Source organism: Camponotus vicinus, unplaced genomic scaffold (genome assembly GCF_025532165.1).
Source record: "Camponotus vicinus isolate PSW18456_S1 unplaced genomic scaffold, iyCamVici1.0 SCAF_11, whole genome shotgun sequence".
Classification (NCBI taxonomy): Eukaryota; Metazoa; Arthropoda; class Insecta; order Hymenoptera; family Formicidae; genus Camponotus; species Camponotus vicinus.
Genome location: NW_028141947.1, coordinates 9,541,192 through 9,568,587, shown reverse-complemented (window position 1 = coordinate 9,568,587; position 27,396 = coordinate 9,541,192). Strand labels below are relative to the sequence as shown.

Genomic DNA, 27,396 nt, shown 5'->3' with positions numbered 1-27,396 from the left:
TAAGACTGAACATGTGATTAAACTTTTGGCAATAACGCAAGTCATATTGAATATGATCATGTACTTTTGCAATAAATAAAATTTACATTTGATGAGAGAAAGCAGGTAATGTCAAATATAAAGATAATTGTTTCAAATCAAATGCTTATAATATAATGAAAAATATAATAAAAAAATATTATGATTTTTCTATTCTTGCGAATAAATAAATATTTTAAATTAAATTAAATGTTTTTAAGATTTTAAAGATTTACAGAATTGAAATCTTAATAAAGTATAATTTACATAATATACATGCTGTATATAAAAAATGTAATCTCTCATATTTGTTAGTAACTTCTATAAATTTTGCTAAAAAAATAATATTTAATTTAAAATTCTTTACATTATGTTAAAAAACAGTTTTAAAACTTCTTAAAAAATTCAATTTTGCTACTTTACGATAATAAAAAATCATAATAATATTTTAATATATATTATAGACACATACATTTTACTATATCTACATTATTGTTTACTTAAATATTGTAAAAGATTAAAACAGCCTTAAACAAGATATACCATTTAAATTCCAGAGGATTGCTCTGGTGGCACCCTCTATTCTACTAGCTTTTAACTTCATCACTACTGAAGCTTCTCTTATTGATTTTTAAAAATATATTTCTAAAAATATATTTTTTCTTTCTTATGCATACATTTTTTGCTAATTTTGTATATTTTGATGATTATGTCTCAAATTTTCATAAAAAATTATTGTTTCACAAATTATAGTTCCGATTTTTAAATTATTCTACCAGCTGTCAAAAATATTAATTTTCATTAAGCAAATTATAGCAATGCATCTACGATAATTCAAGAATGAACATGATCATCCTCCTAGCTTCAATCTCAGCAAGGACTTTATCTTATTCAGGACCGTGCAGAACAACCCCTCGAACTCCTTCCCCTGATCCTTGCCGACGGCTAAATAGCTAACTTCGCACAACTATCCCAATAGATTATGATTATTGTGGAGGAAAGCTCTGATTTATGCAATTATCATAAATTCACCTCCCCCTGCCTACCATCTTGCGTATGTTCAAGACGCTTCTGCTGTAGTTCCATTCACAAGATTTCAATAGCAAATTATATGCCCGTAAAGTGCCCATCTCTACTTTTACGAAAGATCTTTTTCAATTATATTTAATATCCCATCCTCCGTTCTTTTCATATGTTACATATTCCTTTCTTTAATTATAACTTAAACATATATTTTATGAAAAAAAAGACAAGAGTTTTCGCTTATTGACAAATCGTTTATAATATTAAGTTTAAATTATGACAATATAATTTCTAATACTCAAAGAAAATACCTCAAAAATCGATTATTTGTTTTCAATTTGTATTGATAAAGTATTAATGTATTTAATTTGAAATAATTATAATAAATAATTATACAAGGTTTGAAAAGCTTCTATTGCAATTATATATTTTCTATTTTTATAAAAAAAGAATTCCCATTCCTTATGGCGCTAAAGAAGAGCTCTACTTCCTCGGCAACTGCTTTTGTCGTATCGATTGAAACGACGTCGAGAAATTCCCTCAGCTTCATAGAATAAGCGAAGATATCTCGTTTATCGGCCGATAATGCAATAGCAAGTCGATAAGATAATCACTCAAGATAATAAATATATTTTTCTCTTAATTAATTTAAATATAATATATAAAAAGCTACTTAGTTATTAAACATAAACAATTATTATTAATAAAGAGCCATTAAAATAAATTGACAAATTTGAAAAATTTTATATATCATCATCCGATAGTAATCCGATTAAATTATAATAAGACGATAATTATATTAAATATGTTCAATTGAAACATAAACTAAGACTTTTATGGAACAACGATCTTAGTCTAGTTTCAATTGAACGTAATTAGTAATATATCACGAAATTTGCATTATGCATCAATAAAAATTTTTAAGTATAAATATACTAATGATCTGTTGAGTCAAGACCATACATCTCATATATAATTATTTGTGTTTTAGAATCATAATCATATTTAATTAAATATCGATTATAAAAATAATTAGAAACAGAAGTTGTAGAAACATCTTTTTGAGTAATGAATCAAGTATATATAACTACTATAATCTAGTATACTATATAGTCTACTATAAAGTTTGAAACTTCTTTTAAATGTATGCGCTTTTCTTCTTGCAAAATAATATATAAACTTGTCGTCAATACATTAAATGAAAAATGTTATTTTAATTTAGATCATAAATTGAGATCTCATTAAACACATTTTATTTTAAAAAATAATTTGACAATGTTATACAGACTGCATAATGATTTCACTCGTATATTCTTTCCATAATCAATTTAGTTTTAGCTTAACGAATCATATAATAAGACCAAAAACGCTATTAATAAGAATACAAGACCGTCAATAATGAAAGCAAATCTGAAAATTATCTCTTCCGCTGTGCGGCACGGATTCAAGCTTGCGTCGACATTTATACGAGTAATAACAATGTCCCATGTATGAAATGATCGATAAAAACAGCTACTGCGTGACAATGTGAAACGTCAGCGCTTTATGTCGTTACAATCATTTCGTTTTACGTTCCTCATAGATCTTTTCATGTTGCGGCAAATTTGAGGTATCCTTGCAAATTTCTATTTAAATTTGTCAGGTGCAAAAGTCCAAGGATAAAGGTAATATTAATGTCTTGTTGATAAGTAATAATTTTAAAAACCCGGTAAAAGTATCTTGTTTTCCTCATCATGATTTTAACTTTGTCAAAATCCTTTGGATCACACGATAAATACAATTAGTGATCAATTAAAAAACATTTAATTTTCTATTTTAATTCCAAGTCTCGCAATGTGAAAAATTAAAGTATATATAAAACGAATCAATTTTGAGATTATGGATGAAAAACACCTCAGTATTGCAACAAGAAATATTTTTGGAAAAATTACTACTAATTCTCAACTTGATACGTATATGACTGACGAGCTAACGCGATTATTCTCTGCGCAAAAATAAAATAATAATCATATTGTCCTTAAAAAATAGATTGTTGATCTTTCTTTTCAATTTCGTATTAAACTCGATTATTCGATAATACGATTTTAGAATTTTACTAATTTCGATAAATCGTTTCGATAAATTGTCAAAAATATCGTTGGGTGCATGCGAATTATACGCAAGGTTTACGCAATTTAATTGAGATTGTATTACTCGTATGTCTGTCGTCGCGGATTATCCGTGAATTATTCGTGTTCCACTTACCTTTTTCGGGGAGGGATGCAACACGGTCACCGGGACTTGGCGGAGGGTTGGCATGGACGGTGGCGATTGGGTGTGCTCCTTCGCGGGAAATCGTGGTAATTTCGACTCTCGGTTCGAAGGTAACTCGAGCAGATGTTGTATCGAGTGATTCTGTCTTGTTTTCCTGGACGCCATTCTGTCGACAAATAAATCCGCTTTTATAATGATTCAATAATTACTTTAAATAATGATTCAATAATTTTTAAAGTAAAATATCTCCCATGTCTCAAATAATTAGACACGAATCTAGTATTATCCTCTGCAGTTATCTCTGCGAAACGTTTGTCATTCATAATTTAGTGTATATATTTGTTGCTTTTCTTTAATTTCAAAATCCAACCTGAATTTAGTCTGTTGTTATCCTTTATTAAATTAGAAAAATATCCAGAAGGAATATAAAATTTTAGTTCATAATGTGTAATGTTAAATATGTCGAAATAAATTAAATCTTATTTTACTTTTAATATGCAAATTTCATTTATAACGAAAATATGGTGAAACATATTACTATAATCACGCGAACAATCCGAATGTACCATGTACGTAGACACCTTTTTCCAGGCGCGCAGAGGTACTGGATATCGGATAAAACTTTCGCATTTAACTTTTCCGTCCTGCTGGGGAAACGACCAACAAAGCTCATCACCGGAAAGTTTTCCGAGACAAGGATAGGCGAGAGGGAGACAGAACGGGCGCGCATGCTCTCACCATAACGTAGTCACGACCGTGATTTCGCCAACATCCGAACTCACAGACTATCCAAATATCGAACGTCCAGACTCTGATATTTACTGGATAAACTACGAAATTGTGTGTTGATGATTATACAGTGTACGAAAAAATATATCGAAAAAAAAAGAAATAAAAAAATAGAATAAAATATCTATATAAATAGAATAAAATATCTGTCACTATATAGAAGATATCTCCATATTAATGCAATCGAAATCATCTATAATTAATGAGAAAGAATAAGAGTACATTGATAATTATAGCATAGTCACATAATAGCACATACAGCTATTAATTATATATGTATATAGTTTCATTTGTTTTGAAGCAATTTGTGTTATTTACTGATTTTTCTAAACAATACGAGCTAAACGAATTTTATTAAAGTTTGCAGTTTTAATTCTTGAAGACATACATGTATCAAAAATTGGTAACGATCCGTAAAAGAATCTCTTTTCAAGATAGATTAATACGACTCCCATAAAATCTATTTATGAAACACATCTCCGCTCTCACATACCTGTACAAAAACTCCCCTAATACTGTCGAAAGTTTGTCTCTCTCACGTGTTTACGTACGCGTCATATCGCGCGTGCGCGTAAAAACACATACTTAACTGACTTGTAAATTGTAAGCATGTGCACATACATCGGCGAGGATTACGACCGTGACCTTACCAAATCATCAACGAAAAAAGATCAAGAATGTTTTTTTTTAACTATCAATAACAAATCTACAAAGGTTAAGAATATCTCTCATTCTTTATACAAATCTTTTTATACATATGTGTATCTTTCTTTCTTTTTCCCTCTCTTTCTTTTTTTCAATTATTTTATATATATATATATAAAATACACACATCAGTGATATAAATTCAAAAAAGTAGCTATTTAAAACAATTTTGTTTCATAAATACATAATCATCAATTCATTTCCTACTGATATAGAATCTAGTTTACAAATGTATACTAAAGTATTTAAAACAATACTTTAATGATCTATATATTTCAGTCTTTTTTTAATTAGTAAATAAGAATTTATAATAAGATGTCAAGTTTTGTGTAAAAAAACTAATGCAATTCATTGAGATTAATTCTGATGCAATTCACAGTAGATATGCTGCAAATATAACCAGCTTTGATCACCCAGTTGCAACGACTGTTCGTGCCGATCGATTGGACGCATTCAGCCATAATGCATACATATATATACATACATCTCTAATTAGTCGCTGATATCAAATCCGACAATGCTTGTAAAAAATTTTGAATATTAACTTTTACAATATATATGCTTTTATAAAACTCATTAATATCCGAAAATCATCCACATACATAGCCTTTTGACACATAAAGATCTTTTCTCTTTACAATATTTAATATTAAAAATTTAATATTGAAAATATTAAATTCATTATTGAAAAAAATTAATATTAAAAAAATATTTAATATTGAAAATATGTTAATCATATCTTAATTAAATATTTTAAATATAATAAGTTTTTTTAAATTAAGTTAATGTTGATGTTAAAAGAAAATTTTTGAATAGTTGTAATTTAATATTTTTTTATAGCTTGTTCTCTTATTCCTATTATTCAAATATACTTTAGTTACTTCACAGGACCCGCATATCTGATTACATTATTGCATGTGACCCTACGTTCCGATTCACATATCGATAAATTATCTATAATCTTTTGATGAAAAATCGTATATATGATAAATCATCGTATCTATGATAAATCACGCGGATAAATAGATTTTTGCAAGACAATATCTCTCAACCTTTTCCTACTTCCTTCCTATTTCTCCTCAATCGATTCGCCATAAACGTGCACCGCCCGTTACGAGCACGCTCTTCTGAACTTCGACCGATTTGAAACACGACCCGAGAATTAAATAAAGTGTGATCGATTACATCCGATAGATTCGTTTAACAGATTTCACAAGACAATTCACTAACAGTCTATTTTAGCAAATATTTAAACATGAAATATTTTATAGATATATTAAACTTTAGATGTTTTATATAAAACATATCTGCAAGCTAACAAGCAAGCTTTTTATTTGTGGACTTTATTATTCAATTTTGAAAGAAAAATAAACAAAAAGTAAAATTTTATTGTCCCTTTGAAAGTTTTCAAAGTTTAATTCCTAAAAGTTTAATTCTCCTTATATTTTGTAACTGATTTTATAATTTGAATATTATCTAATTTCTCTAAAGAAATGTAATTTAAAAAAATTAATTATATAAATTAATTTTATTAGTCAAATCATCTGTAGATAAAAGAGGATTCAATGACAAGAAAGAAAGGAAAAGTCTGAAACATTTGTGTGATATTATTATATAATCCCAGATATCACGATGAATTATATAGCGAAGTATAATAATAGAATAACTCGATTTATAAATGTATGAGATAAATGCATTTAATCTTAAGTAAAATTTATTAAAAAAGAGAGAAAGAGAGACATTATATTAATCAGATATAGATAATAATAGAAAATATTAACTAATTGAGCAATGATTTATATATTATATATTAACTAATTAAAACAAAAGGTTTCTTTGTATGCAACTTTTAAGGATAATATAAAAATCAATAAATCTATCACAGGATATCCATTACAAAAATCTCTCAATTAACGAATAATATAATATAAGTAAACAAATGTTTAAATTATTAATTAGCCCCTATTTCGTAACATTTCTGTTTACACAGTGTTTCAATTTGGAATAAGCAATCAGATTTTGCTATATTCTCGCGTCTTAGATCAATTAGCAGGGGTAAAAGCAAAGAGGAAAAGAAGAGAGACAAGGGAGGAGGAGAGAGACGGAAGGATACGTATTTCAGTCATCCGACCAACTTTTGCAAGTTTAATGCCCGGGCGCTCGAGTAATTTAACACGACGAAATTAACTTTTCAGTTTTACCAAAGTTTCCTGGCAACTTAACCGCGTCTCCATCCCCTTCTCGTTCCTTTCACGTCGTCCCGCGCTTTCCATCCTCCCGGAATCCACTTCCCTACTCCCCCTCGAACCAACACGAAGACCCGGAACCAACTTTTAAAGCGCTCGTCGTGGTAACAACTGCGTTGCGCGGCGCTCGCTCCGCCGAACTATAATTCCACCCTTAAGACCTGAAGTTTACGACGTAAACTTCCCCACTCTCGCTGCTGCGAGAGGGCTGATGCCGATGCTGAAAGTTTGAGAGTGAGAGGCCGAGACTAAGAATGGTACCAAAATCATCGTCTTAGCCGAACGCTCGTATCGAACCGTCTAAAATTCATGACAATTAAAACTTGCATGCGCGTTTTCAAAATTAACATCTTTTTTGATGCATCTCAATAAACAGAATAATGATTAAATAAAATTCTTTGTTTAAATGCTATTTAATTTACTAAATTTACACATGCACATTTATAATAGCATAGCAATCTAGAGAGATTGGAACAAATGTTTTATAAAAATATAAGAGTAAGAAACAAGCATTTTTATGCTATATGTAGAAGCTACAACATTATATATTATAAGTTAGAAATTGTATATTATGATTCTATACATGCTCATATGATGAGATTATTGGTAGCTTATAATGCAAAAAATAACAAATCAAAGTTTACAAACAAATTAATAAGAACAAAACGTAATAATAAAAGTGCAAAATTATTCATGCGCGAAATGTGCTTTTATTTTATGCTATAACTTTAAAGCAAATGTTTTCTCTTTTATTTTCTGCAAGAAAATACTTTAGAATGTATACTTTATCCTTACGAGTTCTCTTTATGCAAATCATTATTAGATTTATAAATCATGTTGCCAAAACACGATCGTCGATTAATCGAATAACTGGATATACTTTCGAGATGATGTACAACTCTTTCTCTCTCTTTTTCTTTAACCCAAACTAAGAGTCTTAGTTGATCGGGCATTCGATGTCTCATGCCAATACTTCTTCAACTAGTTTTGCGTGGCTATTATAGCCGCACGATTGGCTCTCCGTTACTTCCCATCCCCGACATCCGCAACTTCTCGACGATCTCTCGAATCTTTTCGCCGAGAGTCAGCACGACGACGACCACCGAGCGGATACCGAAGCTTGAGATATCGTCGCTATCGTTCATTCTAAAATGTCAGTTCTTCCGGCAAACAAAGACTTTAACGACCTAGATTTTCCACTCGCATTTTTAGTAAAATTCGCTACAAAAATACTGCTCATGAAAAGCATGTATGAACGCATTATTGAAAACAAGAAACTGTGCAGAAGATACGGATAACTATGACAGATTCGTACCATCTATCGCGACGACGAAACATACGACACGGAAAGTTACATTCTAGTAAAGTTTCGGCATTTCAAACTTCTGAACAACATTTATAAAATATAAAAAACAAGATTAGAAGAAGAAATGAGAACTATAAAAGCGAGATAGTTGTGACTGACGGCTCATAAAAGAAAAAAATGTATCGATTCAACGATTTCATCTTTTATTACAAGTATCCGTTTCACAACCTCTTCATAAACTTGTGATATAAAAGTACATGTGATATAAAAATTTTCAGAAGAATTACAAAGATCAAACTTATCCTTCATTAAAAACTTTCATACGAATTTTCCTTTTCGAATCAATTTTGATGTTAAACTTTCCAAACTGTATCATTAATTATTATCGTTATTGAAATATATACCACACGTTATCATCTTTAATTGCATATTATAATGTTTTTAAATAAGAGACTTCATATTTTATATTTAAACAATTTTTAGTTAATATAAATCTTTTAAAAATGTTCAATTATAAAATAAGAGAGAAAATATATTATTTAAATTTCTTATCTATTATCGAATGTATTATATTTAAATATTATTAATTTCCCTCTTACCATCTTATATTATTGTTACATAAGTATGCGTAACATGTTATTGTGCGCTGAACTAAAATGAAATAAGAAGAGAAATATGACTTATATTCAAAATAGCTTTTATGGAAATAACAAAAAGCTTGTTATTTTCATTGTTTCTGTTTCACGTTTTTTCAGTAAATGTATATATATTATTTTGTAATAAATTTATACGTATATAAATTTATAAACACTGTTATATAATAAACTTTAAAATATATATATATATATATATAAATTTTTTAATCATACAATTTTCGTTTCCATTATTTGTGTAAAATATATAGCATTAATTTAAATAAACTATTATTTCATATGAATTATTTAGTTCATATAAATATTAATGAAAATCTCAAATATCAATAATATTAATAGATAAAAAAATTTTGTTCCATGTATGTATATATTTTCAAAAATATATTAAATATATTAAAAGATAGAGAGTTTTTGAGAATCGATATCAACATACACATAAATTAAAGTTTAATTTGTTGATAAATAATAAAATAATTAAATTAATTGTACAAAACATTAATATTAATAGATAATGGAAAGACTGCTTCTCTTTTTTTGCATTTTTAATGAAAGATACGATCATTTGCATTCTAAAAATCTACGCACTTATTACTTTTAAGCTTTCAACATAAATAAAAAAAATATGTATCAAAATATTTACATGCAATTAACGATTCTCGTTTCTATGACGCATCATTGTATTTCTTTAATGACTACATCATGGAAAGAGCGACAAAATTATGATGAAATGTACAAAGCTTGCCCGTGACAGTACGCCAATGTTTATGTAAAAAGATACAAAGCAGAATGAAATTAATTTGCGGTTTGTGCTTTCCTGAAACACGACGAAGAAGAGAGACAACAGGAAACGGCAAGGATTACACATAACCATCAACGACAATGTCGACGACGACGACGACGACGACGACGACGACGATGATGACGACAACGAGACGCACGCGCGTGGAATCAGGGTTGAAAGGCCTCGGACCACGCTCCGAGGGTCTCCAAAAGCGCCCGGCCAACAGCCACTTGGTGGAATTCGAAGCACAATGCCAACAACGCGGAATTACACCGCGGGAGTCGGAACGATAGCGGCTTAATTAGTACCTCTCTGCATCGGCCGCTGTCACATGTGTTACTAAACCGGAATTATCATTTGTGACATTTCATACGCGAAAGCAAAGAAAGCGCGGACTCTTTTATAGTATCTCGCGCGCGAAGATAAACGTGTCTAACACGTAAATGTAAAGCAAGCCTGAGGCAAAATAAGATTAAAAAGATGTCGGTGATTGAAATGATATCTATTATTTTATACAGTCCACATATATAAGTGTAGCTAATTCGACATAAAACTATAATTCTTTTTCTTTATATAAAAATTAAAATATTTTAAAATAAAATATTAAAAATAAAGATATTTTGGTTAATTATTTTTTAAATGTAGAGTATATGTAGAGATAAAGAGATTAAATTAACATTAAAAATATATTGAAATAAAATAGAAATAAAAATGTATTGAAATAAAAACAGAAAAAAAAGAACAGAAAAAACAGAAACTAAAATTATTAAAAAATGCTAATTTTAATGCTAATGTTAATTGCTTATTTATAAAAGTATATGCGATATATTATACCATATAAAATATAAAATAAATATGACAGTAGAGAACTTATAAATAAACGTATTAAATATAATAAAACGTCAAATATTTTATATGGATATGTGATAAGAGAATATTATATAAAAGATCACATAAAAGTTCTTTAAATTATAAAAGTATATAATCGTATATGGATCTTGATTATGATGGTTATTACGTAAATTAACGGTCCATTTATGTCTGCTTTTTACGTCAAGCATGCAACGTGTGTGGTGTGAATTAGAGACCAGGATGAGGGGGTTTCGGTTTCCGATAGATTCGCTCAGCTAAAAGAGAAGCGCAAAAGTTTTCGACGCTCGCAAAACTTTCGAACGTGCGACGGGTTGGTATTGGTAAGTGAAAGGGGTTCCCTCGCAGAGGATTAATCTCGCATTGAGTCTGCGCGCACGGAATCCCGATAATCAAAAGCGTTGATACTCTCACAACAAGCATTATATAGTCGGGCCAGCAGACGATCAGCTGACCTGGCTTTACTCCGGCATAGATATAGTATTTTGCCGACTTCCATACAATTGCATTAATTACTACGCAAACATATTTCAATTTGACAAAAACAGAATATTTATGCAAAGTGATCAGAGATCAAGAGTAACTTAAAAATTGACAAGATACAAACTTGTCAACTTTCATACCAATAGTGATTAGCATAAATGTTTAAATGCGCAGATATAATATATTGTTAAAAATCTATTATCTCTTTCTAAAAAAGAAATAAAATATGTATACTAAAAACGTGCAAGATACTGATAAAACTACAATCAGTTTTCGAATTGCTGAAACAGTTATCAATAGAAAGACACGTGACATAAGAGAACAATCATCAAGTTGGACGATAAGATCCACAGCATGCGATACATGACGCAAAAAATGTTTATTCGCAACTCCTACCCATCACCGACTAGCGTTTTACTTCTATAATAAAAACGAATAATTTATATCTCGAGCATTCATACCTTGATTAAATTTCGCGATGCGCCAAAGTATCCGCGCGATTTACACGTTATCACGTCTCGCACATCTCCGAACTATCGGAGGATCCACGCGACTACAAGTCATCTCACGACAATCGTATCTCGCGTCGTGCTCCACTTTACTCATCCCTTCCGTCAACCCAGCACGCGACACGTTTATCGCTGGCACGCGTTCTCTGGCATTACCGACAGAGCAAACTCGTTACTAGGTTCTACTGAAAAGGGATGCTAGCGAAAGCGCACAGGGGTGATGAGCGATCGTCGCTTCTCCCCTCCGTTGGGCGCGCGCGACCCCTCTTCACCCTCTTGTCGTTTCTCGCAGTTTCCAGGATCTCCGGAAAACTTTGCTGGAAAGCGGCAGGCGGCAGCGGCCGGGTGGGGGTTGGCGAATACATACGGGGTAGGTAGGGGAAATGGTTCTCTCCGCGCCACCAAGCCACCCCCTCATACCCTCCGTCCATCCTTTATCTGCCTCTGTGTGTAAGCATGAACGCGGTAAATAAAAAAGTTTCATGTCACTCTCTCGCGAATTCGTCGGCAATGCGCAGGCACCAACATGGTCGCGCACTTCGCGAAACTTTGTCGAAACACCTACAGATTATCAAACAACAGCTACGAAAGAGCGTTTACTCACGAAGCAGCGAGGATAGTTGGGAAGAAACTAATATTCTCGGATGAACAGCGAGTTGCAGAGAATACTAAGCGCGTTTCTCTTATTAATCGTCAAAGTGTTTGTTTGAAAACTACATTTTTGAAATAATAGTTAATTGCTCCTGCCAATTACATAATACAATTGTACAATACTATTTTGACATAGTTTAATGCACACGCATGTTACGCGAATATCGCGCAAACAGTTTGCCATATATTTGATTATCAATAATTAATAAAATTTATATTGTCAAATTATTGATGCGTAATTATAATGAGTAAATTATACAGAAATTGGAAGACTGATTATATATGTACAGAATCATAACGATAAGCGCATTCGACTATTTTTCCGCTATTAAGAATTTAATCGGGAATCTTGAGAGACAATAGCGCGAGCGCATGGAGCACGTGGCGGATGTTTAGAAAAGTGCTATCGTAGTAATGGAGCGAAAGCACGCGCGCGAGTCGCATTCGATGGGCGAACCAAGGAGAACGAAACGGTCGGTCCGCTGAACATGGAGCGACAAGCGCATATACGATAGTTTCTTTCCGATTGTCGGAAACTGTCTACTCGTGGTACGGTAGCCGTACCTGGTTGCCTGCCGCCTGCCCTCGTGGGAGTCAGCTAAGGGAAATCAATATCTCACTAGGGGTAGAGAACACGAGGAAGAGAGAGACGAAGAGCAGGAGCAACGAGAGTAGGAGCCGGTAAAGGTGGAGAAGGAAGATGAGGAGAAGGCGGAGGACGCGCGCGACCGAAGAAGGAGAAGAGGAGACGAGGACGCGGTGGAGGGTGGCCGCGCGCTCGTCGACCTCGCTCGCTCGCTCGCGACCCTCCGCGGCCGTAGTGCCACGCGTGAACTCGACCGCCGCGGTAGCACGCGTGAACCCGCGCCAGCGATCCCGACCACCCCCTCGCGTACCGGTAGTGAGAAGTCACGGCGGTCAGGCTTCTGCCGTTGATAGCGCGCGCCACGTGTGTCGTCCTCCTTCAACGGGACACTACGCCACTACGCGCACGCTCTATGTACCCTCTTGCGCGTGTACCCCTTACGTAGTACAGAGTATAGAGGTACACACGTTAGCCCGCGTGTCACGCGAGCGTGCACCCGGGTGGCCCGCGCTCGTTCCAAACCTGTCGGCCGCTTAGCGGGAACTGGAGACGAAAACCTTGCCTCCGCATCGCGTTGCCGTCCTCCGGACTCTCGCTCCAAACTCTCTCTCTATCCCGCTGCTCTCACCCTCCGCGCTCGATTCACCCCCCAACTTTCTCCCTGGCCCTCTTTCTCGCTCGCCGCGCGTTCTCACACTCCGCGCGCACACCGCGCGTTTCTCGACGAAACTTTCCCGGCGCGTCGGGACACACCGCTCTCTACCACTACTTCTCTACCATCGTCACCACTACCATCGCCGTCACCGATGGATGCCGTCGTTCCCGCTACCACTACCACTATCCGCCGCGATCACCTTCGGCGCTTCCACGTTTTACCAGTAGCGACCCGACGATGTGTTGCCTACGGCGCGTCTCCGCTGAACTTCCCTCTTCTTTCCAGATCCGAGCCCCTCTTTCTCCCCCATTTTCCTCCTTTCATTCCAATTCCCTCCCCTCGCCCGCGCAGAGCGTGCCACCCTTTCCTCCGCGTATATCCTGTGCGCGCTTCCTTCTCCGCTTCTCCTTCAAGTTTCATCCAACTTTTTCCACCCAACCCCACCGCCGCTCGAGTCGACGACGACGCTACCGCGACATAAGTTGTATATATCCCGCGCGCGCGGCTCTTTCCACCCTCCTATCAACCTTTCTTCTCTCTCTCTCTCTCTTTCTCCCCTTCCCTCTCTCTTCCTCTCTTTCGCTCTCTCTCATTCTCTTGCTCGCTTCTTGCCCTGGGGATGCACACTATGTACTAACATACGCAACTCGTGAGCCGCGAGGCAAACTTTGGTAGCGCGACACGCTCGCGACGCAATCCGATAGCTAACAAGAATACAGCTCAGCGCTGACACGCTTTGACTTTAATGGACCTCGTATGTGTTCTCTGTAGTACACTATAAAATATCTAATAATATACGTATTAAGATACAATCACTTTAAATATTCAACTTTTAAAACTTGTTTTAAGATTTTTCTGCATACATACACACATACATACACACATACATAGTTATCTGAAGCTTAACAATATTGAAAAAGAATGGTTACGATTTAATCAGAATGAATTATTAGTTTGAACCAACTTTTTTTAATGTATTATTTCGTTGATCCATTGATTACGTGCAATTTTAATAGCAACGAAAAATGATTGATTTCATCAAACTTTTATATAAAACTTTTTATAAAAATATTATATTTATATATAGCTCTACATATATATAAATCTCTATAAAAATAATACACATTACAAACATTAATAATTATTATATATACGAGAGAAAAAGAAGAGAAAAAAGAAAGTTAAAGATAATTAGTATAAGTGCAAATAGCATGATTACTCCTATTTATGTAACATCTTATTACTCTCTACTTTAAATTTTAAATTCGAATAGCACAACATGATTGCCTTGCAAATGCTATATCCATAATTATAGATTTATACAGTCAGAGATTGAAGTGAACTTCGATTCTGCTTAGTTCTTAAGCTTTTAGAAACTGACTTTCCAAACTTTTTAAAATCCGATTAAATTTGATAAGAATTATTTAAGTAAAAAGAAACTTTCGCCAAATAAATTAATTCGAACTAATATTGATCGCAATAGTTACGTAAGAGCTTTATGCGCCGAGGTTTCTAAAGTATATGGCCTGCAGTCATATGAAACATATAAAACCGATTCGCCAATCGATCTCTAATAATACGACTTTCAATTTTAAAATTGGCAAATCAAGTGTACGTTGAAACGATTTCAAAGAGAAAATATAATTATTACCAATTAAAACAGACGCGACAATCTTGCTATGAGATACGACACCATTGTAAAATAATTGCGTTGATCTCGAGCATTCTTCAGTAAATATTGACGATTATGCGAGGTGAAATATTGCAAAAATACCGCGACACAAAGCATACATATTCATCCATAATAAAATCTAAATAGGAGATATAATTGGATAGCGATTCTAAAATCAATCGAGAGAGATATTTAAACTCTAGGCCACAAAGCCAACACCTCTGACGGAATTTTCCCGTATAAATCATAATGCGGCAAACTTCGCGAGTTTAACCGTCTGTGTCATGGAAAAGAGGAAAGGGGTGGGTGGACCGGGCGAGGTGCGCGCTTTAAGCAGCGGCACGCTTCAACGCGAGGGAGAGAAGGATGGAAAACGGGGATGAGCGCGCGGCCGGACGTCGCGACGCCTGCGTCAATCTGCGATTCATTGCCCTGGCAACCGCTGTTCTCCCTACAGGGTGTTCTAATTCTAACGCGTAATCGTTTGTAGTGGGATTTTTATTTGAAAAGATTTGATTTCAAAATTGCGAGACAATAGTTTTTGAATTATTATATAATTAAAAATAATTAATCAAAAATAATTAATTATTATGTATATATATTTCTCTCGCATAGTGAGAAACAAATTTTAGAAAACACAAATAAAAATTTTTTTACTATTTTAGGAAAATTAATATAATAGAATTTCAATTCTCAAATTATTATTTAAACAATATATTAAGTGAGTTACTACATTTGAAAGTTCAAGTGTAACGAAAAGTTAAGTTAATTTAATTTTTATTCTAAAAAATCGCAATAAAAATTTGTCAGAAAGCACAATTTTGTTATTTGATATGATCAGTTTAAACATGTACACACTTTATATATATATATATATATATATTTATTCATCCACTTGCTCTTTCTCAATCACTTATTTCTTCTATCACTCGGAAATCTTCTTTTCCTTCTTATACGAATCTCTTTTTCCGTCCTTCCTTTCTTTCTATCCCTTTGGTTCTGATATCGTTATATCATAGAAATGGGCACAGCTTCAAGAAAGTCGGCAACGTAACAAGTGGATTTTGTCATTTCCGCTATCATCGGCTCTTCTAATTCGAGCGGCAGAAAACAATCACTAACGATAACGATTCCTTTCCGAGTTATTATATGAGAATAGAAATGATTATCCGATTCACTATATTAATAAAATTATTTTCTCAATATTACTTTATAAATTTAAGATAGATATTATATAGCAAAATTAATAAATATTTTTATGTAGCATAAAAAATTATGCTCTAAAGGATTTTTATTTAGTATATAATGGATTGTAATCTATTTAATGATTACTGTTGGCAGTTTATTCAACAACCTATCCTATATATGTATATACACGTTATGCTATCATCAATTCTCTCACTAAGTTTAGATAGATCGGATCTAACTTCTAAAAGCATTGACCTGTTGCCCCGGTCTATATTAGTGAAATGTGACAATACATTTCACTAATATAAAATTGATTTTACAAGAAATGAAAGAAGAGAGCTCTCTCTCTCTCGAAATTCTCTTTTTAAAATTCGAACAAAAATTTAAAAATGGACATTATATAATATGTTTAAATTAAAATTATTTTTAATTTTAATTAAAATCAAGAATTTTAATGAAATAATTAATTTATTTCTCTTTATGATTTTGATTTTCAAAGTCTATTTACTTTAATAGTATTTTTGTATAAATAATTAATCAAAATTTTAATACAGCGATATTTTTTACATTAAACAATGAATATTACAATTATTTCTAAAAAAATATTATGTATCTGTCATTCGTCAATATTAATTAATCAATAATTTATTAAAAGTATTATCATAACGATATATCCAATATAATATAAGAATATAAATACAGAGTTAATTTGTATATAAAATCAAGAGCTTGTTTTTAGGGCCAATATATTCATTGATTTTTTATAATCGATTGTTTAATAAAATTATTAATTTTTAGAATCGATTTTTATCGATAACAATATTGATTCAAGACAAATCTCTGATTTTACATATAAATTTTCTATCTTTATATTTTTATATTATATTGGACATGTCGTTGATAAAAATATAGCGACGCGAGCATAAGCGTTTGTCACATTCTTTATAAATTTCACGAAAAATGTTTCCATTTCGATTTGCGGGCTATATCCGATTTAACTACTACGTTCCGCTATCATCGATAAAGGAAACTAGTTCTCCTTGGTCGTAGATAAAGTTCTCGATGTCATAATAAAGTTCTGACTCTCCAAATGGCACCTATATTCGTAATAAATTGTTCTTGCAAAGTTTCTGAAAGGCGAGCTACATAAATAGTCGCGCGGACAGTTTCTACCCCGCGTGCGCTCCTTTCTCCGTCTTTTGCCGACGTCCATATCCACCCCCATCATAAAACCCGCTATACTACTCTTAAAGATGTTTTTCATTGCACTTGTACGCACAGAATCCGATCGATGCGACTGTTTCGCTCACATCCCCGCCGAAAAGCCATCCCTTTTCGCATTTTCTCCTCTACAAACAGGATCTTCCAGAACGAACAATACTCGTTTTCCCGCTATCTACCTTTCCTTACGAAAATCTCTTTTATCCTCCTCCTTCTTTAACTTCTTATTCTCATTCTACGATAACACGCCAGCACCTATGGATTCTACATGCGCAATGTCGTTTCAAACTTTGTCTCACTTTTTTTCGCAACCGAAAAGGAACTCACAAAACTATCTATAATTTTTCTTTTACAAAGCTCAAAACCATCTTTCTTCTATTTGTATGTAGCCATATATATTTTTAGACAATTCTAATATTACATCGCTTCCGTCTTTATTTCAAGCAAATTTCTTTTAAAGAAAATCTTTTTTCAAATTCGTTTTAAAGAAAATCTTTCATTATTGGCTATTAATTTATTATTAATCAAATAAAAGTTATTTTTTATTTGCTAGATTTCGATATGATTCCGCGTTTTTTTTTTAAAGTTAACACATTTTTAGAGTTATTATGTAATTAATAAAATTATTTAACTATCTCCCTTTATCGATATTTTTAATTAAAAAAAAATTTCCAAACTGTTTTCCGTGACGATTAAAAATGACTACCAATTTATATGAAATAATCGTGCAAACTTTGATTTATAAATCAGTTAATGATCAATAGTAATAAATCTCGCGAAACACCTGGTACACAGAAAGATAGAAACACTTTCGTGCACCAAGTTCATAGAAGACGGTTATTCATTTCCGGCTCGAGAGGCTTTGTGTGCATCCTTCGGTTTGCCGAGGAAAGTTTTGCATGTAAACCGAACTTCCCGCCGGCAATTACTCGAACATCTAAACTGAACGGATAGTTAAAAGACTTCCCGCATTTATGTCCTATCCGGATGAGAATACCGGCGCAGAATTAGTGTAAAAATTATTAAAAAAATATTGCGTAATTCATTTTAATTAAATTTTTTTTATACGAAAAACTTCTACTTTTATTTTGCGATAATATCGGTTGTGCATATATATTACCATAGTGTAAAATGTAACTTTTTTCAGTTCATTTTTATATTATGTTATAATGCTGTATATTATAATGCAATGTGCTCTTTTAATATTACGAAATTTCCTACTAATATAACATAACATTATTAAAAATATATTTATATAATTTACAATATAAAATTATTATATATTTACAATTTATTATTATATATTTTTTAAATTATAATTAGATTATAATTAAATTATAATTATTCCTAGGATATTTAAATCTTTTTAAAATACTAACAATATTTATTTTTAATTTATATATAGTATCAGCAAAAAAATAATGTTAGCTAAAAAACTTTTTAATGCAAAAATTATTTTTTATTAAAAAGTAATATATTCCGGAAACAATAATTTATTTCATTTATATATTTATATTTTCTCTCTTCGTTTTACTTTTTTTTGTCTTTTGTAATATTAATTATAAATATACAAATATATATTATTGTATATAACTTTTTATTTTTTAGTTAGCATGTTTAGTTATTATATTCAGTTATTATATTCGTATATTTACATAGCATTTTTTCTTCATTAATATTAAGTATAAATATTTAAATAATACTATATAGCTAATAATTAATTCTTGGCATTATTATTGTAAAACGCATTGCATATTTTATGCACAATATTCTTTAATACGAAACCAATTCTCATTAATATTAAAACAGATACAATATAAAACCAATTTATGCAAAATCTTCTATTCCAATTAATCCATAAAAAAATCATTATCAAAACTATTACAAAAATATTTGAATTAAAAAATCCCTGTGATATTTTTTGATACTAATAACATCGATAACAATTACATAAAGTGATAAAATAAAATTTTCTGTGTATGATTGTATTAAAAAATGTTGATGTATGTAAATTTTTTAAAAATAATTTTAACTTTTTAACTGGAAATACATCTAACGATTGCGAGGAAAATAATTTCGCAATACAAAGAAAAAAATATCGAAACAATTTTGATAAATTTTACCTGTCAATCCATTCTCTATAGACGCGTGAATCAGAGCGGCCTTGATTTTTTTTTTCTAAAGCAGCGCGCCACGAAAGCAGTCGAACGAACAGCAGAAGTGTAAACATTGAGAGAGTGTAAACAAGACTCAGCGTTCGAATTACCCCGTTGTGTAGTCATCTCTCCCCTCTCTCTTTCTCTCTCGTTGCTTCCCCCGCCGACTCAATTTTCTCCCATTGCGTTAACCTGAAATTATTTCAAATTTAAAATGTAAGGAAGAGAACGAGCAATAGTGAGTGATAAGGATCGTGCTTTTCGATGGTGCAAAGTCACGCGGCAAAATTCAAGCCGCAATCTTAAGTATTTAAGCACTCGAGTTACATCATTTCACGAAACTATTACTGGGGATGTAATTAATAATAATCGCTTGTAATTAATAATAATCGTTAAAATATTGAATTATTATGCCAATGCAATGGACGCATCCAATTCTGAAATGACGTCACGCATATACGTACCTCGTATATACGACGATCATTGTGCATTAATTGCACTTTCGCTTCACTATACGAGAAAATAACCGCTTGAATTATGCGAGAATTTCGATCAATTTCGCACACACAGGATCCAGTGATCCTGCGTGTGCGAAATTGATCGAAATCCTCGCATAATTCAAGCGGTTATTTTGATATTATTCCAATATCGTCGTAACCGGCACACGCCATATATATATGGTAACGATTATACATACATATATGATGGCGCTCGTCCGACACTTTACGAGAGACACTCGCGATTTCCCGTACGCGACATTCACTTGGATAATAACACTCGCAAGAAATATGTATACGAATCTATGACCTTGTTACGATTACGATAACTCACTACGATGTAAATTCTATCAAAGATTTCGCGTAATTTACTGTGATTGTCGAAAGACCGTAACGGCGCAACAATAATTCAAAGTATTCAAACTAAGGCACAGCTCAAATTACATAGTTGCGAGTACTAATGCAACAAATATATAGATTGCGCGCCCCCTATCGTCATAAACGCAAATATTAGACGGAAAATCTGATTTGCTAAAGGTGGAAACCAATCACATTCAATTGCTGCTAAACATTTGAACGCACCTATTGATTTATATAGTAGAGTCGTTTATTATTTATAGTCCGTTTTTGTATCATCTTAAGGTTTATGGTCTTAGATCGTTTTAAAATTTCATTCCCTTAAAATTCCATTCAGCCAATGAAATGGTTGTATAATTTTTTAGACCTTATTTAAGATAATCTTAAATATAAAAACAAACTATGAGTATCGGCCTAGAAATATATATTAGATCATCTTTCTCGATTGAAATACGAATATATATATCATTAGATTATTACACATTAAACGTTAGATTGAAGTTCGAACTCAAAATTATGCGATAACATCAGATTAAGAGAGATTGGTTATCACGGCACTTTTGCTACGCATAAAAACAGATGGATTTGTAAAGGATAGCATAAGAATCGAAGAATCGCGTATACAAAAAAGGCTATTGCTTCTTTATATCTTATATTAGATTGAGTCTTACCTTGACGAATTGTTATACGATGTGCAGGTAACATTTTGTCGAACGTTGCGTGATGAAAAGACAATTCACTTCAGACGGGAACATTTCGTATGCATGCGATCACGTGAATGAGATCACGTGACTAACTTCACGAAACTCGACTCGCGCAGATACGCGACGTCTGCTACGCTTACACTGTCGCGCATGCGCGATATTTCCATGTCGCGACGTATGACGTTACGTATGTAACATACACAAGCATAGGCTCCATTGACGTACGTACACACTAGTATTCACATCTAGTTATGCGAAAAAACATTGTTATTATTTGTTGATGGTAGACATACTTCGTGTAGTTTGGAATTATTATATAATATTTTAGGAAAAAATGTCTTACCAATTATATAGGAATACTACATTGGGAAATACGCTTCAAGAAAGTCTCGACGAACTGATACAGGTGAGTGTGCAATAATAGAGATAGGTTAGGTTAGCTGGCATTTAGATTGTATATAACACTTATCAATTTATAGCAAATAGCATGGTTAATTAAAAATTTATGCTATGCTATAGTTTATTACGATATTAAGTCAAAAAAATTAAACAATTTCTCTTGTAAAATGTTTTCTATAAAATTGAAAAAAAGAGACTTGTAAAATTTTATCTAAAATAATATAGATTTGATGTATCTTTACTAGCAATGCAATATTAGAATTTAAAGTATTTTTATATAAATTGTATAATTTTATTATATTTTACTAATAAAAAATATATATATATGTGTGTATACATGTTACAGTATGGACAAATAACACCACAGCTTGCGATAAAAGTATTGCTACAATTTGATAAAGCTATTAATCAAGCCCTTGCAACAAGAGTTAAATCGAGACTTACATTTAAGGTGATTTTCTTTAGTTGTGTAATCTTCTCTTTGCAAAATCTTTATTATATTTAGAGATTAAAACTGCTTTATTGCAGGCTGGCAAATTAAATACTTATAGATTTTGTGATAATGTATGGACTTTTATGCTAAATGATGTTGAATTTCGTGAAGTTCAAGAGGTTGCAATAGTAGATAAAGTAAAAATTGTTGCCTGCGATGGAAAAAGTGAGTATAAGTGAACAATTAATAGATAAATAATAAATATAGCTCATGATATATTAGATATTTTGAAATTAACTATAAATGTTTCAAGTGATTCAAATCAGCTATCCAAGATTTATATATAATTATATATAATTATGTAGTTTTTTAATATTTTATTTATGATCAGTTATTTTCATTACTTTTCACAATGCAAATTTTTTTTTTAGCATTGGATACAGATGGAGCTGCAAAGCGATAACAAATTTAGCATTTTGCAAAAGTTTTTACTGTAAAAAATATAACGATTTTCATGGGGTATATAAATAACACAAAGTATAAACAAAATACAATAAATATAAATATATATTTCCCACTACTTCTCTATAAATATAAGTATTGTTAGTTAACATGTATTAGTATAATTTTAAAAAATATATATTTATAATTTTATATTAAAACATTCAAAAAATATTATTGCTTACATATTTTTCTAATTTAAAAGTATATTAGACTTTAATATTTTTTTAAATGTTTGAATTAAAATATTGAACTGTATCAAAAGATATATTAAAAAATTTTATAAATCTTTCTTTTTTTTTTGTGAATACTTAAGGGCATTATTATTATATGATAAGAATTATTTTCTAACAATATCAAAAGATGTAAATGACAAAAGTAAAAATGTATGATTATTCATAGTAATTTATTAATAAGTAAATACATTAAGTTTATTATAAGAAGTAATGTACCTATGCTTGTAATTGTAAGTATTGTGGCTTCTCTGATATTTTTATTGTGTGGCATTGAATTCAATAAATAAAGTACAACTATATTTATAATATATTGACCATCCAGAAAGAAGCAAGGTACAACATTAATAATTGCCAGCCCTGCTGAGAATACTGTGATGTATTTACAAAGTAGTGCCATTGATTCAGGCAATTTGGGATATAGAAAAGAATACTTTGGTACCCAATCTGATACATCAACAGTCCTGTAGATATCTGCTGGATGTCCAAAATATAGAATATCTTTACCGATTTTCCTCTTTATTTGTACAATCTGCAGCATAAAAAAATTATTTAAATAGTAGTTATACAAATTTTTTTAAAGATAATTTTGGAGTCTTATTTAATACATTTTCTGTTATTCACCTTTGTTACATTATCTAAGGAAGGTTTCATACAATGAGTATCTTGAGATAGACATTCGTGACTAGCTTGACAGAAATTTTGTGACTGATTAATCATTGCCCTCACTGGAAGACAAGAATGTGGTGGTAAATGAAGAGGAGCAGCTTGCGGTCCTTCAATATATTCAAAACACAAACTACCACCCATTTCACTATCAGTTGTGCAACAATTCACAGCTCCATTTGCTTTCTGCTTAGCTGGTACTGACTCGTCATAATCCTAGAATGTATCATCAGATTTTAAACATAGTTAAAAATTGCGTGAAGTATTGATATAATCTGTAAAAATTAATATATATAGCATAAGAATGTTAAATGATGAATGATTATTGATAAAAAAATCTTCTAATGATAAATAATCTTCTAATACATATATATATGTATATGTATATATATATTACTTGGATAAATGATTGTTTAACGCAATAGCCAGGAGTTGAATGTTGCACTGCATGTAATATACAATCATACCAATCTTCATTATTCTTTATAGGACAATTGTTTAATTTATATATTATATCACGTTCCAAAAAACCAGTTGGTCCTAATACTGGTGAATTCTACAAAAATAATAAAATAGATACAAGTAATGATATTTAGACAAAATACATAATTATATGATATAATATTCATTACTCACTGGTAAGATAGTTTTCACATAAATCCCAGTGTCAAGATTATAAAGTGGTGCCCATAGCCATGTAGAAAATACAAGAATTGCTGCTGCTACTGTAGCAAGAATAATATTGTGCCAAATTCCTGCACATGTAATGCGTAATTGATTCCTCAATGGCAATGAAAATAGTTGTTCATTGTTTATCTGTACGTAAGCTATAGGAATTGTAAAAACAATTAATATTCCTAAACCAAACAGCTGTACATCTTCTCTCGCAGCAGCAAGGGCATGTCCTAATTCGTGAACTATACTACATATTGCTAGTGTTATTGTATAATAGCCCATTTCATTGAATGGAACATCCACACCTGGTAACTAAAATATTTATAAAATTATGAAAATGTGCATATAAAAAAAAATATATTAAAAATATGAAAAACTTCTGATCTGTTATTTTAGCTCAAATAAATTATTATATATCATGTGAAAATTTTAATATATTACAATCATATAAAGTAAAAAAAACTTATTGGCAAAATTAAGTTTGATAATTTTATAAAATTTTTTCTATGTACGTTGAAAATTATTGATAAATGTCCTATTCTTAAACATATTTTTATTTCTCTTTATAATATACCATTGGTTCCAATATAACTCCTGTACTACTATCACTTGAAGATCCAGACAACCATAGATTAAATGTCATCTTTAAAATAATGATAGTAGCTATTGGTAAGAGTATAATGCTTATAATAACACCAGCATTGAACCAAGCAGTCCAAAATCTGGAACGATCCATTCCCCATTTTATAATTTTACGATTAAAAGCAGTTGTGAACCATTTCACTCTCAAAATCTGAATTTCTAAGCCAGTGTTCTCCAAAAAATAGAGATATGGAAAATGTGAACAAGACTGAAAAATAAGATAAGAATTAATCTCATTTACTTACATTTATAATAAATCTATCTTAAAATAACAAGAACATGTGTATAGAATCCTATAATAGAAAACTTAGTAACAAATAATAATTTATCAACATAAAAAAATGCTCGCTTGTATTATATATGAAATTAAATGATTCTACTGTAATGAATTTTTTATATTAACATTTTTTAACATAAAATTGAAGTAAAAACATTATATGAAAATTGTGTAATGTACCTTAAAAAACATATCAAAAAAGAATAATGAACAATGTATCAAAGTCACAAGAATCAATATGTTTAAAGCATCCATCTTCCAATTTATTTTTATTTAGATTTTGAATGTTAATTTCTTTCACAACTACATCACTGTATTTTGCTGAATTAATTGAAGATCATGCACAACAATGCTTAGCTATAGAAAAATATTTGATGACCATATCCCTAGATCATATTGTAAATTGATGTCATTTCCATAACGGTCAACAATGTAGCTTCAACATTACGTTATATACAATATTTTTGAAACAAACGTTGCAAATTCCGTTTCTTTTTACAAACTTTATAAACAGAAACGTTGCCAATATCAATGTTTATTAGTTTGAATATATTTTAATTTAATAGATGCGCTTGTAACTGCACTTCAAATTCTGTAAAAATTTAAAAAAAATTATTATCTTTTTAATGTCTCTTGAACAGAAAATATTTCTTTAAATTTTACTTCTGATGTAAATATAAAATTGCGAGGTAGTGTTAAAAACAGCCAGCCTCGAGGATTATAGGTTACAAGTACTCGCATAGTTTAAACAGAGAGAAGACTAAGAGATGTCATGGCCTGTTTTTAGGTGATCCCTGAAAGCGATACTCCCTCTATGGACATTGAAAACGTGGACATGAACTACAAAGCCAATGTCCATGAATGTTCTCAGAGGGTAATATATAATGTGCACAATTTCTGGTTTCGTTCCGTGCTATGTGGACGAAATGCCGGTAGCACCAGAGTATAACAAGACACTTATGTATATAAATTGATAGTAAATAAATTATTCAATAGCGAAAGATACTGTAATCTTCTAATGTAATGTTCAAAGATGAAATAAATATTTTTCTATATTCATTGCCATATTTATATATTTTTATTTACAAAACACAAAATGCCTGCAGTGGAATAAAAACATTTTTAAATTAAGATTTCTATAAATCTTAATTAGCAGTAAACTGATCTTTGATATTTATTAATCATTTTTTTAATTATTTAAAAATTTAATTATTAATACATGTATAGAATTTGTCAAATTAATCACTGATTCTTCTAAAGTTTTTATAATTAAGATTCGAAAAATGAAATAGATGTTATAAAATATTTTAAATGTCTCTTCCTTTATATAAAATATAAAGAATTCATATGTTCCATTTTAACATAGCCAACATTATTTATATATTTTTATTATAATTTTTATACCAGCATAATATTTTTATGCTTTAATACTTTATATAATACAATGTACTAAATTATAAAATTAATATAATTACAAAATAGTATTACTATTAATAAATAGGTTGTATTCATACTGTCTTTTAGTTTCTAATCATTTCCAATCACTATGCATTTCTATCCAATATATTCTCTTCTTCGAGTTCTTGGATTATTATGGTTTATTGTATTCCTTTGTGTTAAAATCATAAGGATTACCATCATTTTTGTTATGCTTATTCCTTCCTATGGAGTCCATCGAAATATTTTCTATGAACATTTGTTCTCTCGGGTAGAGATATTCAAATCACTCAGAGAGAGAGAGAGAGAGAGAGAGAGAGAGAGAGAGAGAGAGGAGGAGAGAGGGTTTGAGATATTCAAATCACTGTAGTTGCCTTTTTTCTATTTTCTCAATTACTGTCTCTTTTTCTTTCATTTTATTCAAAAATATTAATATAATTAATATAACATATATATATATATATATATATATATATATATATATATATAATTTTTATATCTCTCTTAGTCTGACTCTTTCCCTTCGACCTGTCCGGCATGGGTAACCCTATCTAACTACGGCCGGCATTCATAATTCACTCTTATATTTAAGATCGTCTTAAGTAAGTTGGAAAATACAACTATTTTACTAACTGAGCGGAATCTCAAGACGCGATCTAAGATCATACTTAAGATTATTTTAAATATAAAAATAGTCTATATGAATATCGGCGTATTATACGTTACCGCCGGCATAGCTCTTAGGTTCATTAGAATACTCAAACCTCCTCACCCGGCAAATGCCTCTGTTAAGGTGGAGATACGAGGAGC

General features: G+C 31.2%; 3 protein-coding genes across 6 annotated transcripts in view; 1 reads left to right on the top strand and 2 right to left on the bottom strand.

Moving 5' to 3' along the window:
* Positions 1-21,559, bottom strand: part of LOC145962052 (uncharacterized) — a 282,741-nt gene extending 261,182 nt beyond the window's left edge. For all 4 annotated transcript variants that reach the window (XM_083082827.1, XM_083082829.1, XM_083082828.1 and 1 more), the window contains exons 1-3: positions 21,291-21,559; positions 19,733-19,957; positions 3,286-3,460 (exon numbers count right to left, since the gene is read on the bottom strand). In XM_083082827.1, the coding sequence (XP_082938953.1) occupies positions 3,286-3,460; positions 19,733-19,839 (282 nt within the window). In that variant the 5' untranslated portion in view covers positions 19,840-19,957; positions 21,291-21,559. The remainder of the gene's footprint in view (positions 1-3,285; positions 3,461-19,732; positions 19,958-21,290) is intronic.
* On the top strand, positions 21,523-23,191 carry Tfiia-s (general transcription factor IIA subunit 2). The gene is made up of 4 exons (XM_083082838.1): positions 21,523-21,729; positions 22,069-22,173; positions 22,251-22,380; positions 22,587-23,191. The coding sequence occupies exons 1-4, from the start codon at positions 21,658-21,660 to the stop codon at positions 22,616-22,618; spliced, it is 339 nt and encodes a 112-aa protein (XP_082938964.1). The 5' UTR covers positions 21,523-21,657; the 3' UTR covers positions 22,619-23,191.
* Positions 23,044-25,923, bottom strand: S2p (membrane-bound transcription factor site-2 protease). The gene is made up of 7 exons (XM_083082832.1): positions 25,813-25,923; positions 25,330-25,741; positions 24,805-25,080; positions 24,192-24,542; positions 23,953-24,111; positions 23,514-23,771; positions 23,044-23,421 (listed from the first exon to the last, which is right to left on the bottom strand). Exons 2-7 carry the CDS (start codon positions 25,402-25,404, stop codon positions 23,053-23,055), a joined length of 1,488 nt encoding a protein of 495 aa, XP_082938958.1. The 5' UTR covers positions 25,405-25,741; positions 25,813-25,923; the 3' UTR covers positions 23,044-23,052.
* Between the last annotated feature and the right edge of the window lie 1,473 nt (positions 25,924-27,396).

Excerpts from the sequence above, each read along its gene's own strand:
- Tfiia-s (XM_083082838.1), top strand. The coding sequence starts at position 21,658 with ATGTCTTACCAATTATATAGGAATACTACATTGGGAAATACGCTTCAA. Across the intron at positions 22,174-22,250 it reads AATCGAGACTTACATTTAAG|GCTGGCAAATTAAATACTTA; the intron begins GTGATTTTCTTT and ends GCTTTATTGCAG. Across the intron at positions 22,381-22,586 it reads TGTTGCCTGCGATGGAAAAA|CATTGGATACAGATGGAGCT; the intron begins GTGAGTATAAGT and ends TTTTTTTTTTAG.
- S2p (XM_083082832.1), bottom strand. The coding sequence starts at position 25,404 with ATGGATGCTTTAAACATATTGATTCTTGTGACTTTGATACATTGTTCA. Across the intron at positions 24,543-24,804 it reads GAGTTATATTGGAACCAATG|TTACCAGGTGTGGATGTTCC; the intron begins GTATATTATAAA and ends TAAATATTTTAG. Across the intron at positions 23,422-23,513 it reads CCTTAGATAATGTAACAAAG|ATTGTACAAATAAAGAGGAA; the intron begins GTGAATAACAGA and ends TTTATGCTGCAG.